The following is a 17,612-nucleotide window of genomic DNA, read 5'->3' on the forward strand; positions in this document are numbered from 1 at the left end:
TGTGTGTGGACATAGGTCTTTTAAATCAGTTAGATAAATATCTAAGAGCACCAGTGATGGATCATGTTGTAAGATTAAGTTTAGCTTTATAGGAAAATGTCAAACTCTTCCAAAGTGGCTGTACCATTTTGAATTCCAACCAGCAATGAATGAGAGTTCCCACTGCTCTGCATCCTCACATAAAATTGGTAGTGTCAGATTTCTGGATTTAGCCATAGCCATGTAGTGGTATCTCTCACTGTTGTGTTACTCTGCATTTCCCTAATGATGAATGATGCTGAGCATCTTTTGATAAACTTATTTACCATTCTTGTATCTTCTTTATAAGGTGTCTGTTCAGATCTTTTGCTCATTTTAAAAACTAGGTTGTTTTCTTATTGTTGAATTATTTCTATCTTTTGAATACCAGTCCTTTTGTGTGTTTTGCAAATATTTCCTCTCCGTCTATGCCTTACCATTTCATTATCTTAACAGTACAACACCTCCCAGGGAACTGATGCCCTGGCTGAGCTGCAGACCCTAGGGCTGGACTAATATAACACCCCTCATCCCAGGAAAACAGAGCAGTGGCTGAGCTGAGACACTCCTCCATACAAGCCAAACTAGTAACTTGCTTGTCTGCAGCTAGGCTAGCCCCTAGAGTCTGAGCTACTGAAACACCCTTCTCCATGGGGAGTGGACTCCCTGCTGTGCTGCTCCATAACCCTCATGGCCCAAAGACATCTGTATTTGGCCATTCTGACGTACTTGCTGATAGTGTACCTGAGATCACAGAGTCTAGGATACTGCCAAGCCCCACCATCACAGGATCTAGAGTCACCACTACACAGTACTTCATCCCCAGGGACCTGGCTGCCACTGATCCCTACTGGTTCAGACTCCTGAATAGTGGCTATACCCTGCACCCTGGGCTCAAACCTCAGGAATACCCTTTCTTCCCCAGAGGCAAGATATGACCTGTTCCCTAGGGGTAAACAACCCAACTCCCTGAATCCAAGCTGCTACAAGATGCCTCAGAGTCACAGATGCTGATTCTGTGGCAACCTAAATCTAGCCTTACTACAGAGAGCAAAATGGCACCCCAAGAGCCAAGTACCATAATAGGTTCATGAGACTCAGGCCCTATAGCCACTCCAAGCACCTGAACCTGGAACTCAGTGCTGTTACTGGTACTCATAGGCCACATTAGACATGACAATCTTGGCTTAGACTCTCCAGTGTGGAGAAAATGAGACTAGGAGGAGCCCAAAAGCCCTCCAAATACATAGACAGCCTATGTCACCACTGTCACTACCACAGATTTCTATAGCCTAGGCCTCTGTTATTGCTGATGTTGAAGACAACCAGAGAAGCTGCATGGAAGTTATACACTATACTCACCCAGAAACAGAGTCACCACATCTTTCCCAGATAGCACACTAAGATTCAAATGCAGGTGAATAATTCTCTACAAAGGCTACTCTAGGAAGTTCAGAAGACACAAGTATTCCACAAGATATACAGCATCAAGCAGTGACACAAGAAACATGAAACACCAAGGAATATGACATGACAAAATGAACTGATGGTTAATACTAGGTGTCTATTTGACTGCATTGAGGGAATGCCAAGATGGGTGGTGGAACATTGTTTCTGGGTGTATCTGTGAGGGTTTTTCCAGAGGAGAATGACATACAAGGCAGTGAATGAAAGAGGAAGATCTGACTTCATTGTGGGCTGGCACTATCCAATAGACAGTGGGTACAGCTAGAACAAAGCAGGCAGAAGAGTATATTCAGCTTGCTTGGCTTCCCCTCTCCCTCTCCCTTCCAGAGCAAAATGCCTTTTCTCCTCCTGCCCTTGGACATTAAACTCCAGGTTCTTTGGCCTTTGGGCTTTGGGATCTGTAACAGCGGCCTCTTGGGGGTTCTCAGGCCTTTAGCGTCAGACTGGATATTGTACTGCCAGCTTCCCTTGTGTTCAGGGTTTTGGACTTGGAATGAACCATGGTACTAGCTTTTCTCATCCACCAGCTTGCAGATGGCCTATCATGGGATGTCACTTTTGTAATTAGGTAAGCCAATTCTTCCTAGTAAACTCTGTTTCATATATACATATCCTACCATTTCTGTCCCTCTGTGGAAATCTAATATAGATTTTGAACTTCATAGCTCTCTAGCAACAAAACCAAATGAAAGGAAATCAAATTACCAGAAAAAGAATTCAAAAGACAAATCCTAAGGAAACGCAATTAGAATCAAGAAAATACAGATGGATAATTCAATAAAATCAGGAAAATTTCTTATAAGAAAAATTCAACAAAGAGATAGATATCATGAGAAAGAACCAAACAAAAATCTTAGTTGAACAAAACAAACAGCTGAATAAATAAAACAAAAAACATCATAGAGAGCTTCAACGCACATTTGATCAAATAGAAAAGGGAATATCTGAATGCAAAGATAAGTCATTTAAAATTACTTGGGGAGGAAAGAATATAAGAGTAAAGAAAGCCTAAAAGATTTATGGAACACCATTAACTGAACTAATGAGAAAGGATAAAAACGGCATAGAAAACTAATAATACCTGTAAAACTCCCAAGTCTGGGAAGAAATATGGACATTTAGATCCAAGAAGCAAGTTCTCAAATAGATTCTACTTGAAAAGGTCCTCCCCAAGAGAAACATGAAAAATGAAAGACAAAGAGACAATTCTAAAAACAGCAAGAGAAAAGCATCAAGTCACATATAAGGAACTCTCCATCAGACTTAGAGCAGATTTCTCAGCAAAAACCTTATAGGCTGGGTAAAAATAGATATTTTCAAAGTACTGAAAGAAAAGAATCGCCAACCAAAAATACTATACCCAGCAAAGCTACAGAAATAATGGAGAAATAAAGTCTCTCTTGACAAAGAAACACTGAGGAAATTTGTCACCACTAGACCAAACTAACAAGAAACGCTCAGGAGTGTCCTGCATGTGGAAATAAAAATACAATAATCACCATCATGAAAAAAATGAAAAAGTATAAAACTCGCTGGCAGACCAGATACACAAGTAGAAATAAAAATAAAAAAATAAAAAAACTTTATCAATATAGAAAATCACCAAAACACAATGTTAATAAGAGAGGAAGAAAGGAACAAAGGAGACACAAAACAACCAGAAAACAATTAACAACAACAAAAAATCTTCACCTATCAACAATAACCTTGAATGTAAACAAATTAAATTCCCAATTAAGACATACACACTGCCAGTATGGATTTTAAATAAATAAATAAATAAATAAATATGACCAAACTATATGCTGCCTACAAGAAATTCACTTCACCAGGAAAGACATACAAACTGAAAGTGAAGGGTTTAAAAAAAAAATTTCATGCAAATGAAAAACAAAAGCAAGTAGATAAAACAGGCTTTAAGTCCAAAACTCTAAAAAGGGAAAAAGATGGCCATTATATAATGATAAAGAGATCAATTCAAACAGAGAGAGAGAGAGAGAGAGAGCACATGCACGCGCGCGCGTGTGTGTGTGTGTGTGTTTAACTGCAGATCCAGATATACAGGTCTGCACTGGGGTTCCCAATTCTGAATTCCTTTTTGTTTGCTTTTTTTCAGAGAGAGAGAGAGTCTTGCTGCTCTGTTACCCAGGCTGGAATGAAGTAGCTATTCACAGATGCAATCATAGCATAGTGCTGTCTTGAACTCCTAGCTTCAAGTGATCCTGCCATCTCAGCCTCCTGGGTACCTGAGACTATAAACACAAGACACCACACACAGACAAGAGGATACAACAATTCTAAACAAATATTCACTCAATGCCAGGGCACCCAAATATATAAAGCAAATATTAGATCTCAAGGGAGAGACAGACTCCAATACAATAATGGTTAAACACCCCACTCTCAGTATTGGACAGATCATCTAAAGAGAAAAATCAGCAAAGAAAACACTGAATTTAAACCAAACAGACCTAACAGGCTTTTATAGAACATTTCAAAAAAGGCAGCAGAATACACATTCTTTTCATTAGCACACAGAACATTGAGGATTACATGTCAGGCCAAAAAACAAGTCACAACAAACTTAAAGGAATTTAAATCAAATCAAGTATATTTTCTGACCCTAATGGAATATAACTGGAAATTAATAACAATATATCAAAATATCAGGTGTGCCTCTTAAATATGTACAGTTATGTATATGTACAGTTATGTATAATATTTTTAATATAAAATTTTTCAAAAAGAATGAAAAATATCTCTACACACTACATGGTAGAATCTCCTGGCTATAACATGAAGTGAAAAAGCAAGGTACAGAAAGTGTACATACATGTTACCACTTACCTAAGAAAGAGACTCTCATAAAAATTAAATATTTTGTATCTCAATATACATAAATATATTCATATCTCCAGCCCTACTTCCTTATACAAATGGTAGTACACAAAGCAAATATATATATATTTGCTTATACTGTTAAAAATAAAAGGATAAATCACAAATTAAACTATATTAATAAATAAAACAACTCCTTCCATCTATAACAACAATAAACATTAATCAAATCCTACAATGTAACAGCCCTTGGCTCATACTCTCCTACTTTCCAAAGGAAATCTTACTATGGGGGCTATGGACAGATGCTGTTCTTATCTACCCAGTAGCTATAGTCCTTTCTGATAAGAGCAGGCCTCAATTTTTGTTGACAAAAATCACTCCTTCACCATCCTTTTCAATTCATATGATTTAGATGGGACTGACTGTATAGCCAAGCAAGAGTGGTAGAGTCACAGCAAGGATTTTTGCTGTGTCTACTAGAAAAGCAGTGTTTTCACTCTGTTTGTTTGTTTGTTTTGTTTGTTTGAAATGGAGTTTCGCTCTTGTTGTCCAGGCTAGAGTGCAATTGCACAATCTTGGCTCACCACAACCTCTGTCTCTGGGATTCAAGCAATTCTTTTGCCTCAGCCTCCCAAGTAGCTGAGATTACAGTCATGCACCACCATGGCTGGCTAATTTCACTCTGTTTTTTATAAATAAAAAAAGTGAAACTTTTCCAAACACTCAGAATATCACATTTATCCTGTGCCTGAAACAATCAACTATCAGGTTATTAATTCTTATTTTGTAATTGATCTCATATCTATCCCTTCCTATCTATAGGCTACCAACTCTGCATGTGGGGGAAGGGAGGGTGGGATGGCGCATACTCTCCTCAATTTCCTTTAAATATGAAAAATAGTAAAGACCAGGCAAACCTTGATAAATAGCCCTTGCTCCACACTTATTACTGCATAACCTCAAATTTACTTAATCTCTCTTAGCCTAGGCATCTGTGTCTGGGATAATACTACCTATCTCATTGGTGTGTCAAGACAAAATGCAATATACAGAATGTATTATAACAGTGCTAAGTACACAGTTAACATGCAAAAATATTTCTCATCATGATCAACCCCAAAAATTCATACTCTTGTACCCAGACCAAAAATACAGGAAAAATTCTGTGTATAAAATGTTTATTACAATTAAAATTAGAAAAAAAACCTTACAGTCCACTTATGGGTGAATGATTAAGTAAACTGTGGAATAAAAATGATGACAGCAATAACCAGTGCTTATAGCTTATATAATGCTTATTATGTGCCAAGCATTCTATTCTAAGCATTTAAAATGTACTAGTATATTTGACCTTCCCAACTCTACAAGGTAGTATAAAAATTCCTTTGTAACAATGTGAAAACGGAGGCAGAGAGAAGTTAAGTAAATTACTCCAGGCAATGGAGTGTGGTTGAGATAGAAACCCAGTTTGGCTCCAGAGTCCATGCTCACAACTACTACACTCTACTGCTTCCCCAAAGAAATACAGACTTTAATGGTTACAAGAAGCTTTCAATTTCATAACAATGTAGGGAAATTCTTATGCTAAAATATCTGGTAAAAAATTGTGTTACTGAATTATACTGTGTTACATGTATGTTACTGATTATACCCTATAGCACAATTTTATGTAAACTGTAGAATTAAGTAAACAATTTTATGTGCTATAGGGTATAATCAGTCACATACATGTTATTTGGATAGTGGAATTAGGGATAAAACTGTTGCTTCTTGATGCCTTTCTGTACTGGATAAATTTTACAATTAAAATGCAACATGTTTAACAACAGCCATTCCCAAATAAATTCTTATTCTTTATTAAGTATCTGAACTCTCACTGGGTATGTAATTCCGTTGCATTTCAGCTATAACTATCTGACAAACCTTAATGGGACAAGGTTATAATCTAATGCCTTCACTCCTACATCTAGATGGCTAGTAAAAATAAATAAAGGTGGGGGGAGGGTAATGATCAAGAAAGAAGGATGAAAGGAAATATAGAACTAATACTGCCTTTTTCATGCAGGAAACTTGACAACTACAGAAAGGCATTAAACAGATAGGTAAGAGTACTAATCACTGTAGAAATCTGTTGCATTCAATGAGAAAACATTTTGTACTTAAATCACCTACTAATGTACTATATTTGATTAGAGGACTTATACTGTATGTTATAAACTTGAAATATTTTGTATCTTATGCTTCTACATTAAAATTTTTTTACATGCAAAGATATAGACACAATAAAAAGAGGCAACTACAGCAGTCTCCCCTTACCTAGGATTTCACTTTCCATGGTTTCAGTTACCTGTGGTCAGCCATGGTCAGAAAATATTAAATGAAAAATTTCAGAAATAAACAATTCATAAATTTTAAACTATGCACCATTTTGAGTAGCATGATAAAATCTCACATTGTCCCATTTGGTCCTGTCCAGGATTGTGAATTATCCCTTTGTGTAGAATAACCCTTTCTGTTATCAAATCAACTGCTGTAATAACCCAATGCTTGTGTTCAAGTAACCCTTATTTTACTTAATAATGGCCCCCAAAGTGTAAGAGTAATGATGCTGGCATACTGTTGTAATTTTTCTATTTTACTATTATTGTTGCTAATCTCTTAGTGTGCTTAACTTATAAACTTTATCAGATAAACTTTATCAGCCAACCACTGGGAGCCTTCCAACAGATCCCCGATGATAAGGAGACTCTACTATACAGATTATTTACATTCTTACAACACAGATGTGAAATAAGACAAAAAAAAAAAAAAAAGGAATTTAACAAATGAGGGAGAGGATCTGGTTAAAACTAAATTATATCAGTACTGCTGCCAAGTATTAATAGTACTCCAGGTATAGGCCCTGCTTTATGTGTTAATAATATTATAGAAACAAAAATGTTGACATGTAAATAGTCATCCAAAAGCAGAACAACATGTGATTTTGCAAGTTTTATCTTGAGCAATGGATAAAAATGGGGTCTCAAACACACTTTCTGGGGTTAGACAGCTTTGGAAAGAGACTATTATAAATAGAATCAGTGTGATCCAGAAATCGAGTGGTATGGCCAAAGCCAACATAAACAAATGAAATGCCCATAAATCTTTATTGCCTCACCTGTCACCATTGCAGCATGCAAGAACCGAGACTGGGAGAAAGTAGAGCTCATTATCCTGAAGACTTCTGTGAACTGCCTCTGTTTGCTAGCAATCATATTTGCCTGATCCCTCAATTGTTCTTCCTGTGCCCTGGCTACTGCCAAAAGAGGTCAAACCTTCCAAAAATTAGGAGATGGAGTCAATAACTTTGCAGACTTATGACATTCAAATCTATGATCTTGACTGTAGCTGAGCTCTAAGCATTGTTTATCAATCTTTATAGTCAGCTTTCATGACCAATGTCTCCCACTCTTCCTCAGCAATTCCAAACTTCGGGTCACATTCTTTTTCACCCAGCAGAACTCACCTTTTACTTGACCCTGAAAACTAAAGCAATCAAAGGTGATCTGCCTAAACTTCCCACTTCCCTTAAAGCCAATGGAACTTACCTCTATCTCCATCCATCCTTTCCTCCTTTCCTCCAGTTTCCTCAGAGGATAAGGTGGTCATTCTCTTTTTCAAGGCAATACCACCCAATCTGCTCTGGGTACGTTGCTTAATTGATTCTTCAGAAAATTGTTTTTGTTTTGTCTCACTTGTGAGTGGGAAGTGACAAATAAAAACAATTTCTTAAAGTATTAATTAAGCTTTTTTTCTTAGTTCTTGAAATTGCAAACATACTAACATGGATGAACAAAAACTGTATATCAAAGCAGTTACATCACCTCATAAAAAAAGGACTGCTCTTAAGTAACTTCAGAGCACAAAACTTTGTCTACATATCTCTGGTGGGATGCAATAAAGGACAAAATAATCAGTTAAACAATTTAAAAATGTTTATGCTTTTTAAACATTTTTTAAATTAAAAATTTTAAAGTTTTATACAATAATTTTCATTGTTTAATCTAGTATTGAGTTTAATATTTTGAAGTTTTTTTTTTTTTTTTTTAGACGGAGTTTCACTCTTGTTACCCAGGCTGGAGTGCAATGGCACGATCTCGGCTCACTGCAACCTCCGCCTCCTGGGTTCAGGCAATTCTCCTGCCTCAGCCTCCTGAGTAGCTGGGATTACAGGCATGCGCCACCATGCCCAGCTAATTTTTTGTATTTTTAGTAGAGACGGGGTTTCACCATGTTGACCAGGATGGTCTCGATCTCTTGACCTCGTGATCCACCTGCCTCGGCCTCCCAAAGTGCTGGGATTACAGGCGTGAGCCACCGCGCCCGGCCTTGAAGCTGTTTTCTTTATTTTGTAGCAAAAGTAATTTTCTTAAGTATGATATGCTGTGCTTATGTAAGAGAAGATTCCCAATTCTAAGGCATGCACATTAAAAGTATTTAGCAGTAATGTCTGCAACTTCATCTAGTAGAGAGAAAGCAAGAGAATAAATACAGAACAATGTTAACAAAGTGATGGTTATACTGGTATATGGGTGTTCACAACGCTATTCTGTCAGCTTTTCTCTATGCTTGGAATTTTTCATAAGAAAAGTATGGTATTGTGAAATCTCATTTTGGTTAAAAAAAATGCATTTATACACATATGCACTTAGAAACAGACTTGTAAGGATATAACCTAGGTTAGGAAATCTGGTAGTAAAAATAAATTATTTCTTATTTTTTACTATTTGTGTTTTCTAAACTTTAACAACAATTTAGTGCTTTTGTTATAAAAAAAATTTAACTTTACATACTGCAATAATACATATTAGGTATTTAATTCAAGATTACTGGCTAAATATGTGCTTTTGTCCTTCATTCCTTTTTAAAAATTCCACTGAAATAAAAATAGAAAAAATAAAAAATGAAGAAATATTCCCACAGAATACAGAAAAAGGATGAAGTGATAGAAGAGAATTTCACCAACAAATAGGAGACGTCAACAAAATTTCTGAAAGACTGGAAAAGACAGAGACATGATAACAGAGAAAAGGAAGTTGTAAAAGCTGCACCCAGTTATGTGTTATCCAAAAGTTACAGAAAAGGAAAATGATCTATCCATTAGAATGCCAACTTTAGGTTCAAAATCAGCACATGAGGCAGAAGACAGGAGCCAAAAATATCAAATGACTCTGAAAACAGAATAATGATTTTACGGACTGTATATAGACTTCACTACATAGCACCCCAAATCCTTCCCCACTCTGACTAAACAGAGCATTCAGGGGGCTTGGGCACTTACCTCATGGGAAAAAAAAAAAAACAGATCAACAACAACAACAAAAACTAGACTATTCTTAGCCAGGGAAACTGGAAAAGCAGCTTAGAGAACACTGGGACTTTTAATGTGAATGTTAGCATCTGGGGGCTCCAAACTAGAGCAGTTGGCTCTTCTCCCACCCCAAATCCAAATCTAACAGTCAATACACCTGACCAATGTACACAGACTAGAAACAATTACTAAAACCAAGCCTCTTTATATCTCAACGAAATAAACCCAATGAACTACCCTGACCACGTCTCCAGGACAATCAGGGATCATCAGGCAAATGAGGAAAACCAGCAACATAAAACACTAACGAAATTAGGATAAAGGATAATTTAGGAGAGAAACAGATAAAGAAAAACGTAACACCCTAAACACATTTGGAAATTTTTTTAGAGGAGATTCTATACAATGGTAAGAACAATATCCTGAAGAGAGGAAATTTATATGTATGTAAAACAAAAAGAATAAATGATATAAAAGATAAAAGACATTAAAAAAGTAAAAGATCAATCTAGGAGATCCAACATCCAATTGGGAATCCCAAAAAAGAATAAAATATAAGAAGGAAAGTATTACTGTATAACAAAATACCCTGATGCTCAGTGGCTTAAAACAGAATTATCTCAAACAGTTTCTGAGGGTCAGGCATCTGGTGGCAGCTTAGTAGTATGGTTCTGGCTCAGGAGCTCTCCTGAAATTTCTGTTAAACTATCAGCCAGCTGCAGTCATTTAAAGACTTAACTGGCACCAGGTACAATGGCTAATACCTGTAATCCTGGATTTCTGGAGGCCAAGGCAGAAAAAAAAATTTTTTTTTTTTGAGTTGGAGTCTCACTCTGTCACCAGGCTGAAGAGCAGTGGCGCGATCTCAGCTCACTGAAACCTCTGCTTCCCAGGTTCAATCAATTCTTCTGCCTCAGCCTCCCAAGTAGCTGTGGTTACAGGCATGCACCACTACACCCAGCTAATTTTTGTATTTTTAATAGAGATGGGGTTTCACCACGTTGGCCAGGATGGTCTTGATCTCTTGACATCGTGATTCACCTGTCTTGGCCTCTCAAAGTGCTGGGATTACAGGCGTGAACCACCATGCCAGCCCCCCAAAAAAAATTTTTTTAAGAAAAAAAATAATAAACTTAAAGGCTTAACTGGGACAGGAAGTTTCACAACCAAGCTCACTAACATGACTGTTGGGGCAAGAAGCCTCAATTCCTCACTCACATGGGCCTCCATAGGGATACTCATGACATGGCAGCTGACTTCTCCCAGAATGAGTAATCCAAAAGAGAGAGACAGTAACAAAGAAGCCATAATGTCTTTCATTACCTAATATTAGAAACAATATACCTTCACTCTGCCATATTCTCTTGGTCATGCATATCAGTGTGGGAGAAGACTACAAAAGACATCAAGACCAGGAGACATGTATCATTTAGAATCCTCTCAGAGGATGACTGTACTAGTTATCAAAAAAAATTAATAAATAATGGGAAAAACTTTCTCATAGCTTAAGAGATACGAATCTTCAGACTGAAAAGGCTCACTAAGCACTAAAAAGGATAGGAAAAGACCTCATAGATACAAATGATAAAACTTCAGATCACTAAGGATCAGATCATCACAAATGTGTCACAGGAAAGGGAAAAAGTGCTGACCTACAAAGATGTAAGAATTAGATTACCACCAGACTTTTTATCAAATGACTGGTAAAAGGCAAAGGGGCAAGGCCTTCAGTTGTAAAGTTGTGACAGCAAATGTTTATCAACCTGGAATTCTATATCCATCTAAATGAACAATCAAGTTTGTGAGCAGACTAAAAATCCCTTCTAGAAATAAAGAATCAGATGGTTTAGCTACCAAACATGAATTACTAAGATTTGAGCCAGGCATGGTGGTGCCTGCCTATAGTTCCAGATACTAGGTAGGCTAAGGTGGGAGGATTGCTTGAGCTCAGCAGTTCAAATTCAGCCTGGGTAACACAGCAAGACCTTGTCTCTTAAAAAAAAAAACAGAATACACTTGAATTAGCACCCCTAATAAAACAAGATTTTAAAAAGAGATGACATTAATATGCAAGAAACCCTGCAAACATAGCAATCCTGAAAGAGAAAAATCCTAAGGTAATAGCTGCAGGGCATGCCTCGAGACCAAATGGACCAGATTAGAAAAGAGTTCGAAGCAAGACAGTATGATTGAGTAGGTAGAATAATAGAGATTTCACAACGGCACCTTAGGTTTTGCTACAATAAAATTTTTTAATAAAAGAAAAAAAAAAGACAATTGGGAAACTTCAAGAAAAACAAAAGGCACCATAACAAAGCCATGGTCCATAGAGAAACAAATAAAAGATGGTATAGGTTTAGCAATCAAGGGACTGGAAACAAAGAGGCTATGTACTAAAGATAGTATCTTTGAAGGGGTCCAGGAGGTGGGCCACCAGACTCAAAAATAGTCAATGGTTCTGGCACATTATCTAGTCCTGTATTCAACAGCATTCAAAAAGTCATACTAACACAAACTCTTCTTTTTAAGAGTCAACCTTCATATAGAAGACGTTAATGTGACTGCAAAACAAAATGTCAGCAACTTTGGCAATTTAAAAGTTTAAAGTATCTGAAAAAAGACAGGAGGTAAAAGAGGAAAGGAAGGATGGGGTGCTTATTAGGTCATTTTATGTGAAGCAGTATCAAAATACTGACTACTGCAGATAGAATGTTACATAAATATTAGTAAATATGTAAAAAAAACAAAAATATAGGCTGGGCACGGTGGCTCACACCTGTAATCCCAGAACTTTGGAAGGCCAAGGTGGGTGGATCATAATGTCAGGAGTTTGAAACCAGCCTGACCAACATGGTGAAACCCCATCTCTACTAAAAATAAAAAAATTAGCCAGGCATGGTGGCAATCACCCGTAATCCCAGCTACTCAGGAGTCTGAGGCAGGAAAATTGCTTGAACCCAGGAGGCGGAAGTTGCAGTGAGCCGAGATCACGCCACTGCACTCCAGCCTGTGCAACAGAGAGAGACTCCATCTCAAAAAAATAATATCTTGCAGTAAAACAAGCCAACAACAACAAATAATAATAATAATAATAAAATATATATACACACACACATACATATATATATACAATTATCAATTTTTGGAAAGAAGAGAGAGAAAAAGGGAAAGCAGTGTCAATGAACTAAACCCTCTTCTTTCATATGACAAAGTCAACTGATGCTAAGTAAATTCTAAAAGAATTTCAATACAGGTTAAGTATCCCTTATCTGAAATGCCTGGGACCATTTCAGATTTAAGTTTTAAAGATTTCAGAATATTTACATAGACGTAATGAGATATCTTGGGGATGGGACCCAAGTCTAAACACAAAAGTCATTCATGTTTCATATATGCTTTATACATATAGCCTATGGTGATTTTACACAACATTTTTGTTTGTTTTTGAGACAGCGTTTTGCTCGTCACCAAGGCTGAATTGCAATGGTGCGATCTCAGCTCAATGTAACCTCCTTCTCCTGGGTTCAAGCAATTCTCCTGCCTCAGCCTCCAAAGTAACTGGGATTACATTTGTGCACCATGATGCCTGGCTAATTTTTTATATTTTTAGTAGAGATGGGGTTTTACCATGTTGGTCAGGCTGGTCTGGAACTCCTAACCTCAAGTGATCTGCCCACCTCGGCATCACAGAGTGCCGAGATTACAGGTGTAAGACACTGCACCCGGTCTTATGCAACGTTTTAAAGTTTGTAAATGAAATATAGTTTTGACTGCAACCCATCACAAGAGGTCAAGTGTGAAATTTTCTACTTGTGGCACCATGCCACAAGTGGAAAGTCAATGCTCAATAAGTTTTGGATTTTGGCACATTTTGGATTTCAGATTTTCAGAATACAGAAAAATCTGTATTTTTTCTGTCAAAGTTATGTTCTGAACATTAACTACACTTGATGGTTTAGAAGCCTTTAGGCTAAATCTGAACTGATCTCTACACATTTCTTCAGGAAGCTGGTTATGTGTTTAGGTGCATAAAAATGCATGAAGATATACCGGCAGGCTTGAATGCATATACATGTATGTATTTTAACTAAATGCATGACTTTATTTTCTTTCTGTAAATTTTTCTATAAGTTAAAAGAAGGAAAAAATTTGCTGGAATGCAAGAAATAGGGAAGGGAATATCTAACTAAAGACTGACACTGAGATTTAATTTATTTCTCCAACATATGTAAAAGGGTACTGTCATACAGAAACATGGTATCCTCTCTCATTGTATAAATTCTAATGCTAATCTTAATGGAAATGAGAAGTTCACCTGATTTTAAGAAATACTGAAGGAGAACCAGAAAGAGGCACTAGAAATATGTGAAACTATCTTAAGGATTTTAAGATAATTTCACAGAAAAAGATTAAGATAAGTAAATGTACACTGATGGATCTCACAAATCTAAGAGACCATTTAACAGAAGAGAACAGAAGGAGCATACTATATTGCTACCAACAGGAAGAACTTCCCCACAATTGTAGCTACTAACAACAGAATGGACTGTCTATAATAAAGGTCTGAGCTTTCATCACTACATTGTTTAAATAAAGACCAAATAAACACTAGAAATCCTAAGTCTATAATGTTTTAAATTAGTAAAAGATTGGACTACATCATCCCTAAAGTAATAAGTATGAGAATTCTAAACTAACACATTTTGACTCACCAACATCCATTGCAGTTTCCATAAAGCTTTTCTGTCGTGAAGCAAATTCTGCAAGCAATTTCTGCTGCCTCTCTCTAGCCTTTTGTCGCCTAGATTAAACAGAAATAAAGTTATAAGTATCAGATGTGCTTAAAACCTAACTACTATATTTCCCATGTATATAATAAATGAAAAGCCCCTGGAACACAGTTGAGAACTATCTATTTTTTTATTACGTATTAAATTTCTAATAATTGATTGCCCTCAAAAGGATTCTACTAATTTTAAAAGGTTACAAACTCACTGGTTTAATAGTAAAAATGAAAGCCAAGATGTGCTTTAAAATGAGAAATAATAATTAAGGTATATAGAATATTTGGATTTCCAACAACACAAGTTCCTACGTATATGTCAGAAGGTAGCAAAAGCAAGAAGAGTCTTTTTTTAGCAAGACTATTTAAACCCAGGCACAAAAACAGTAAACTGATTCCTAGAAGAAGCTATGATGTTTACACATAAACCAAGTCTAAAAGATGAAAACCATCATATTTACTGTTACCCTAAGAATAGGTCCCTCCTAACAGAGAATGAACAGAAGTCAGTAAGTTTCCCAGTTTCTACTAGGACATATTTCAAGTTTGGTTATTTAGTATGAAGTAAAAGAATATGAATGAGTCTCAAACACAACATAAGAATAAAACTGTATTACAAAGCCCTAAACATTCCCTTGGATTAATTCACTACATTATATTTATTATCTATGCCTTATCTACTTCCAAAGAATATTTTAATTTGCTACTGGTTGCCAAAAAAAAAAAAAAAATCCATCCATACAAAGGTACCATAACATAAGAATAGGAAAACAAAAGTTAATTAATAAAGAAGGGAGACAAGTTTCTTCAGATTATGTGATGCTAACAATACTAGTGAGCATACAGTTTCACGCCCAGTAAGGAAAGGTTAAATTTATAATTTAAACAAGAAGTAAAGGAGATGAAAAAGAAAAAAAGAAAGGTTAGAAAAGGTAAATTATATGTTAGCTCGGAAGAGACAAATCCAAGTAGCTGGGATTACAGGTACACGCCACCATACCCGACTAAATTCTGTATTTTTAGTAGAGAAGTGGTTTCACCACATTGGTGAGGCTGGTCTTAAACTCCGGACCTCAGGCGATCTGCCTGCCTCGGCCTCCCAAAGTGCTGGGATTACAGGTGTGAGCCACCACACCTGACCAAGCCTGGAATATCTTACTGCCCCAGAAAATAAGAATATGCTCAAAGAATGATGGGTATAGATCAAAAGGACATAAAAAACAGCTTGATGTGACTCCTAGTGGCCAAATCTGTAATAATTGGAGCACCAAAATTAGTAACGAGCATATGAGATTATAACCCATAAAATAAAACAGGAACTCATGAGTCCATACTGACAAAAATAAATGAATATAAACTTGATATGGATTGGTATATTACAATATCTCAAAATATATCTCTACAAATTATGTATTAGTTGTAAAGTGGGGTGGGAAAATTGTAAATCTGACTGTGAAGAAGTCTCTCCAACTTGACCAAGGTCAATCACCAGTGATGAAACAAATTGAAATCATATGACACCTTATAGGATACAATGAAAACAGCAACCCTTCATTGACATGCCTGCCAAAGTTGTATAAACTGAGTCAAAACATAAAAGGACAACAGATAATCTCAAATTAAGGGATATTCTACAATGTTACCACTGCTTCATAATCTTTAAAAGTGCCGGCCGGGCGCGGTGGCTCAAGCCTGTAATCCTAGCACTTTGGGAGGCCGAGGCAGGTGGATCACGAGGTCAAGAGATCGAGACCATCCTGGTCAACACGGTGAAACCCCGTCTCTACTAAAAATACAAAAAATTAGCTGGGCATGGTGGCGCATGCCTGTAATCCCAGCTACTCAGGAGGCTGAGGCAGGAGAATTGCCTGAACCCAGGAGGCGGAGGTTGTGGTGAGCCGAGATCGTGCCATTGCACTCCAGCCTGGGTAACAAGAGCAAAACTCCGTCTCAAAAAGAAAAAAAAAAGTGCCACGGTTGTGAAAATAAAAGAAAGACTAAGGAAACTTCCATACTGAAGGAAAGCAAAGAGACATGACAAATGCAAGGAGTGATTACGAACTGGATCTTTCTGCTGTAAGAAATATTATTGTGGGCCGGGAGCAGTGGCTCATGCCTGTAATCAAAGCACTTTGGGGGACTGAGGCGGGAGGATCATATGAGCCCAGGAGCTTGACACCAGCCTGGACAACATAGCAAGACCTCATCTCTACAAATAATTTTTGAAAATTAGCCAGGCATGGTGGCCGTATCTGTAGTCTCAGCTACTCAAGAGGATAAGGAGGGAGAATCACTTTAGCCTAGGAGGTTCAAGGTTGCAGTGAGCTGTGATCATACCACTACACTCCAGCCTGGGTGACAGAGCAAGACCCTGTCTCAAAAAAAAAAAAAAAAAAATTTATTGGGACAACTATCAAAACTTAGAATCTAAAGATGCTAATACCATATTGATTTCCTAATTATGATAGTTGAGAGTACAAAGAACTTCCTGAACCATTTATACAAGTTTAAGATACTTCAAAATAAAAAGCTTTTAAAAAATAAATCCATCCTCAAAGGATAAAGATTTGCCACAATGGAAGAAATAGAAGCAAAGGAAAATATGCTCAAGATGTTCAAAGCATTCTAAGTGGCCTCCAGAAATGCTATGAGCAACAACAGCATTGACTGACCACATTTTTGGTCTCCTGAATCACTACTTTGTAAATCTGTAAGTTTTGGCATGCTTCTTTAATTAATGCCACTCACTCTTCAGCTCACCTTTGAACATGTACATTTTCAATTAGAATACATATGTCCAATGGATCCTTAAGTGTTTATGAACTGTTCTGCCTTTATTTTGAAAATCCAAAGCCAAACCAAAGAAAAGACACATGTAAGTAGCACAGTGAGATCCAAACAGATTCAACTTAATCCTTAGCTGTCTGCTACAAAGTTAGTTTCAAGTCCTTGTCAATACCATCACTGTTCAAAGGAAATAAAAACTATCACAAAGAAAGCCTTTAACATTTTTATAATGTTATTTATTAAATAACTTTATAAATAGCATCAGGCCTTTGTAAAAGTAGCATCTAAACTATGCTACTTTTAATGTGATAAATGTGATACTTCACATTTATTATTAATAAAATTACAAAATACCCTTAACCAAAA

General features: G+C 36.7%; 1 protein-coding gene across 13 annotated transcripts in view; it reads right to left on the reverse strand.

Moving 5' to 3' along the window:
• Nucleotides 1-17,612, reverse strand: part of UBR3 (ubiquitin protein ligase E3 component n-recognin 3) — a 271,060-nt gene that overhangs the window by 124,858 nt on the left and 128,590 nt on the right. For all 13 annotated transcript variants that reach the window (XR_013518889.1, XR_013518888.1, XR_013518887.1 and 10 more), the window contains one exon: nucleotides 14,389-14,477. Coding sequence is in view for 10 of the 13 variants with exons in the window: in XM_054257546.2 (XP_054113521.1) it covers nucleotides 14,389-14,477 (89 nt within the window). In the remaining 3 variants the exon portion in view is untranslated. The remainder of the gene's footprint in view (nucleotides 1-14,388; nucleotides 14,478-17,612) is intronic.

The sequence above is a fragment of the Callithrix jacchus genome, chromosome 6 (genome assembly GCF_049354715.1).
Source record: "Callithrix jacchus isolate 240 chromosome 6, calJac240_pri, whole genome shotgun sequence".
NCBI lineage: Eukaryota > Metazoa > Chordata > Mammalia > Primates > Cebidae > Callithrix > Callithrix jacchus.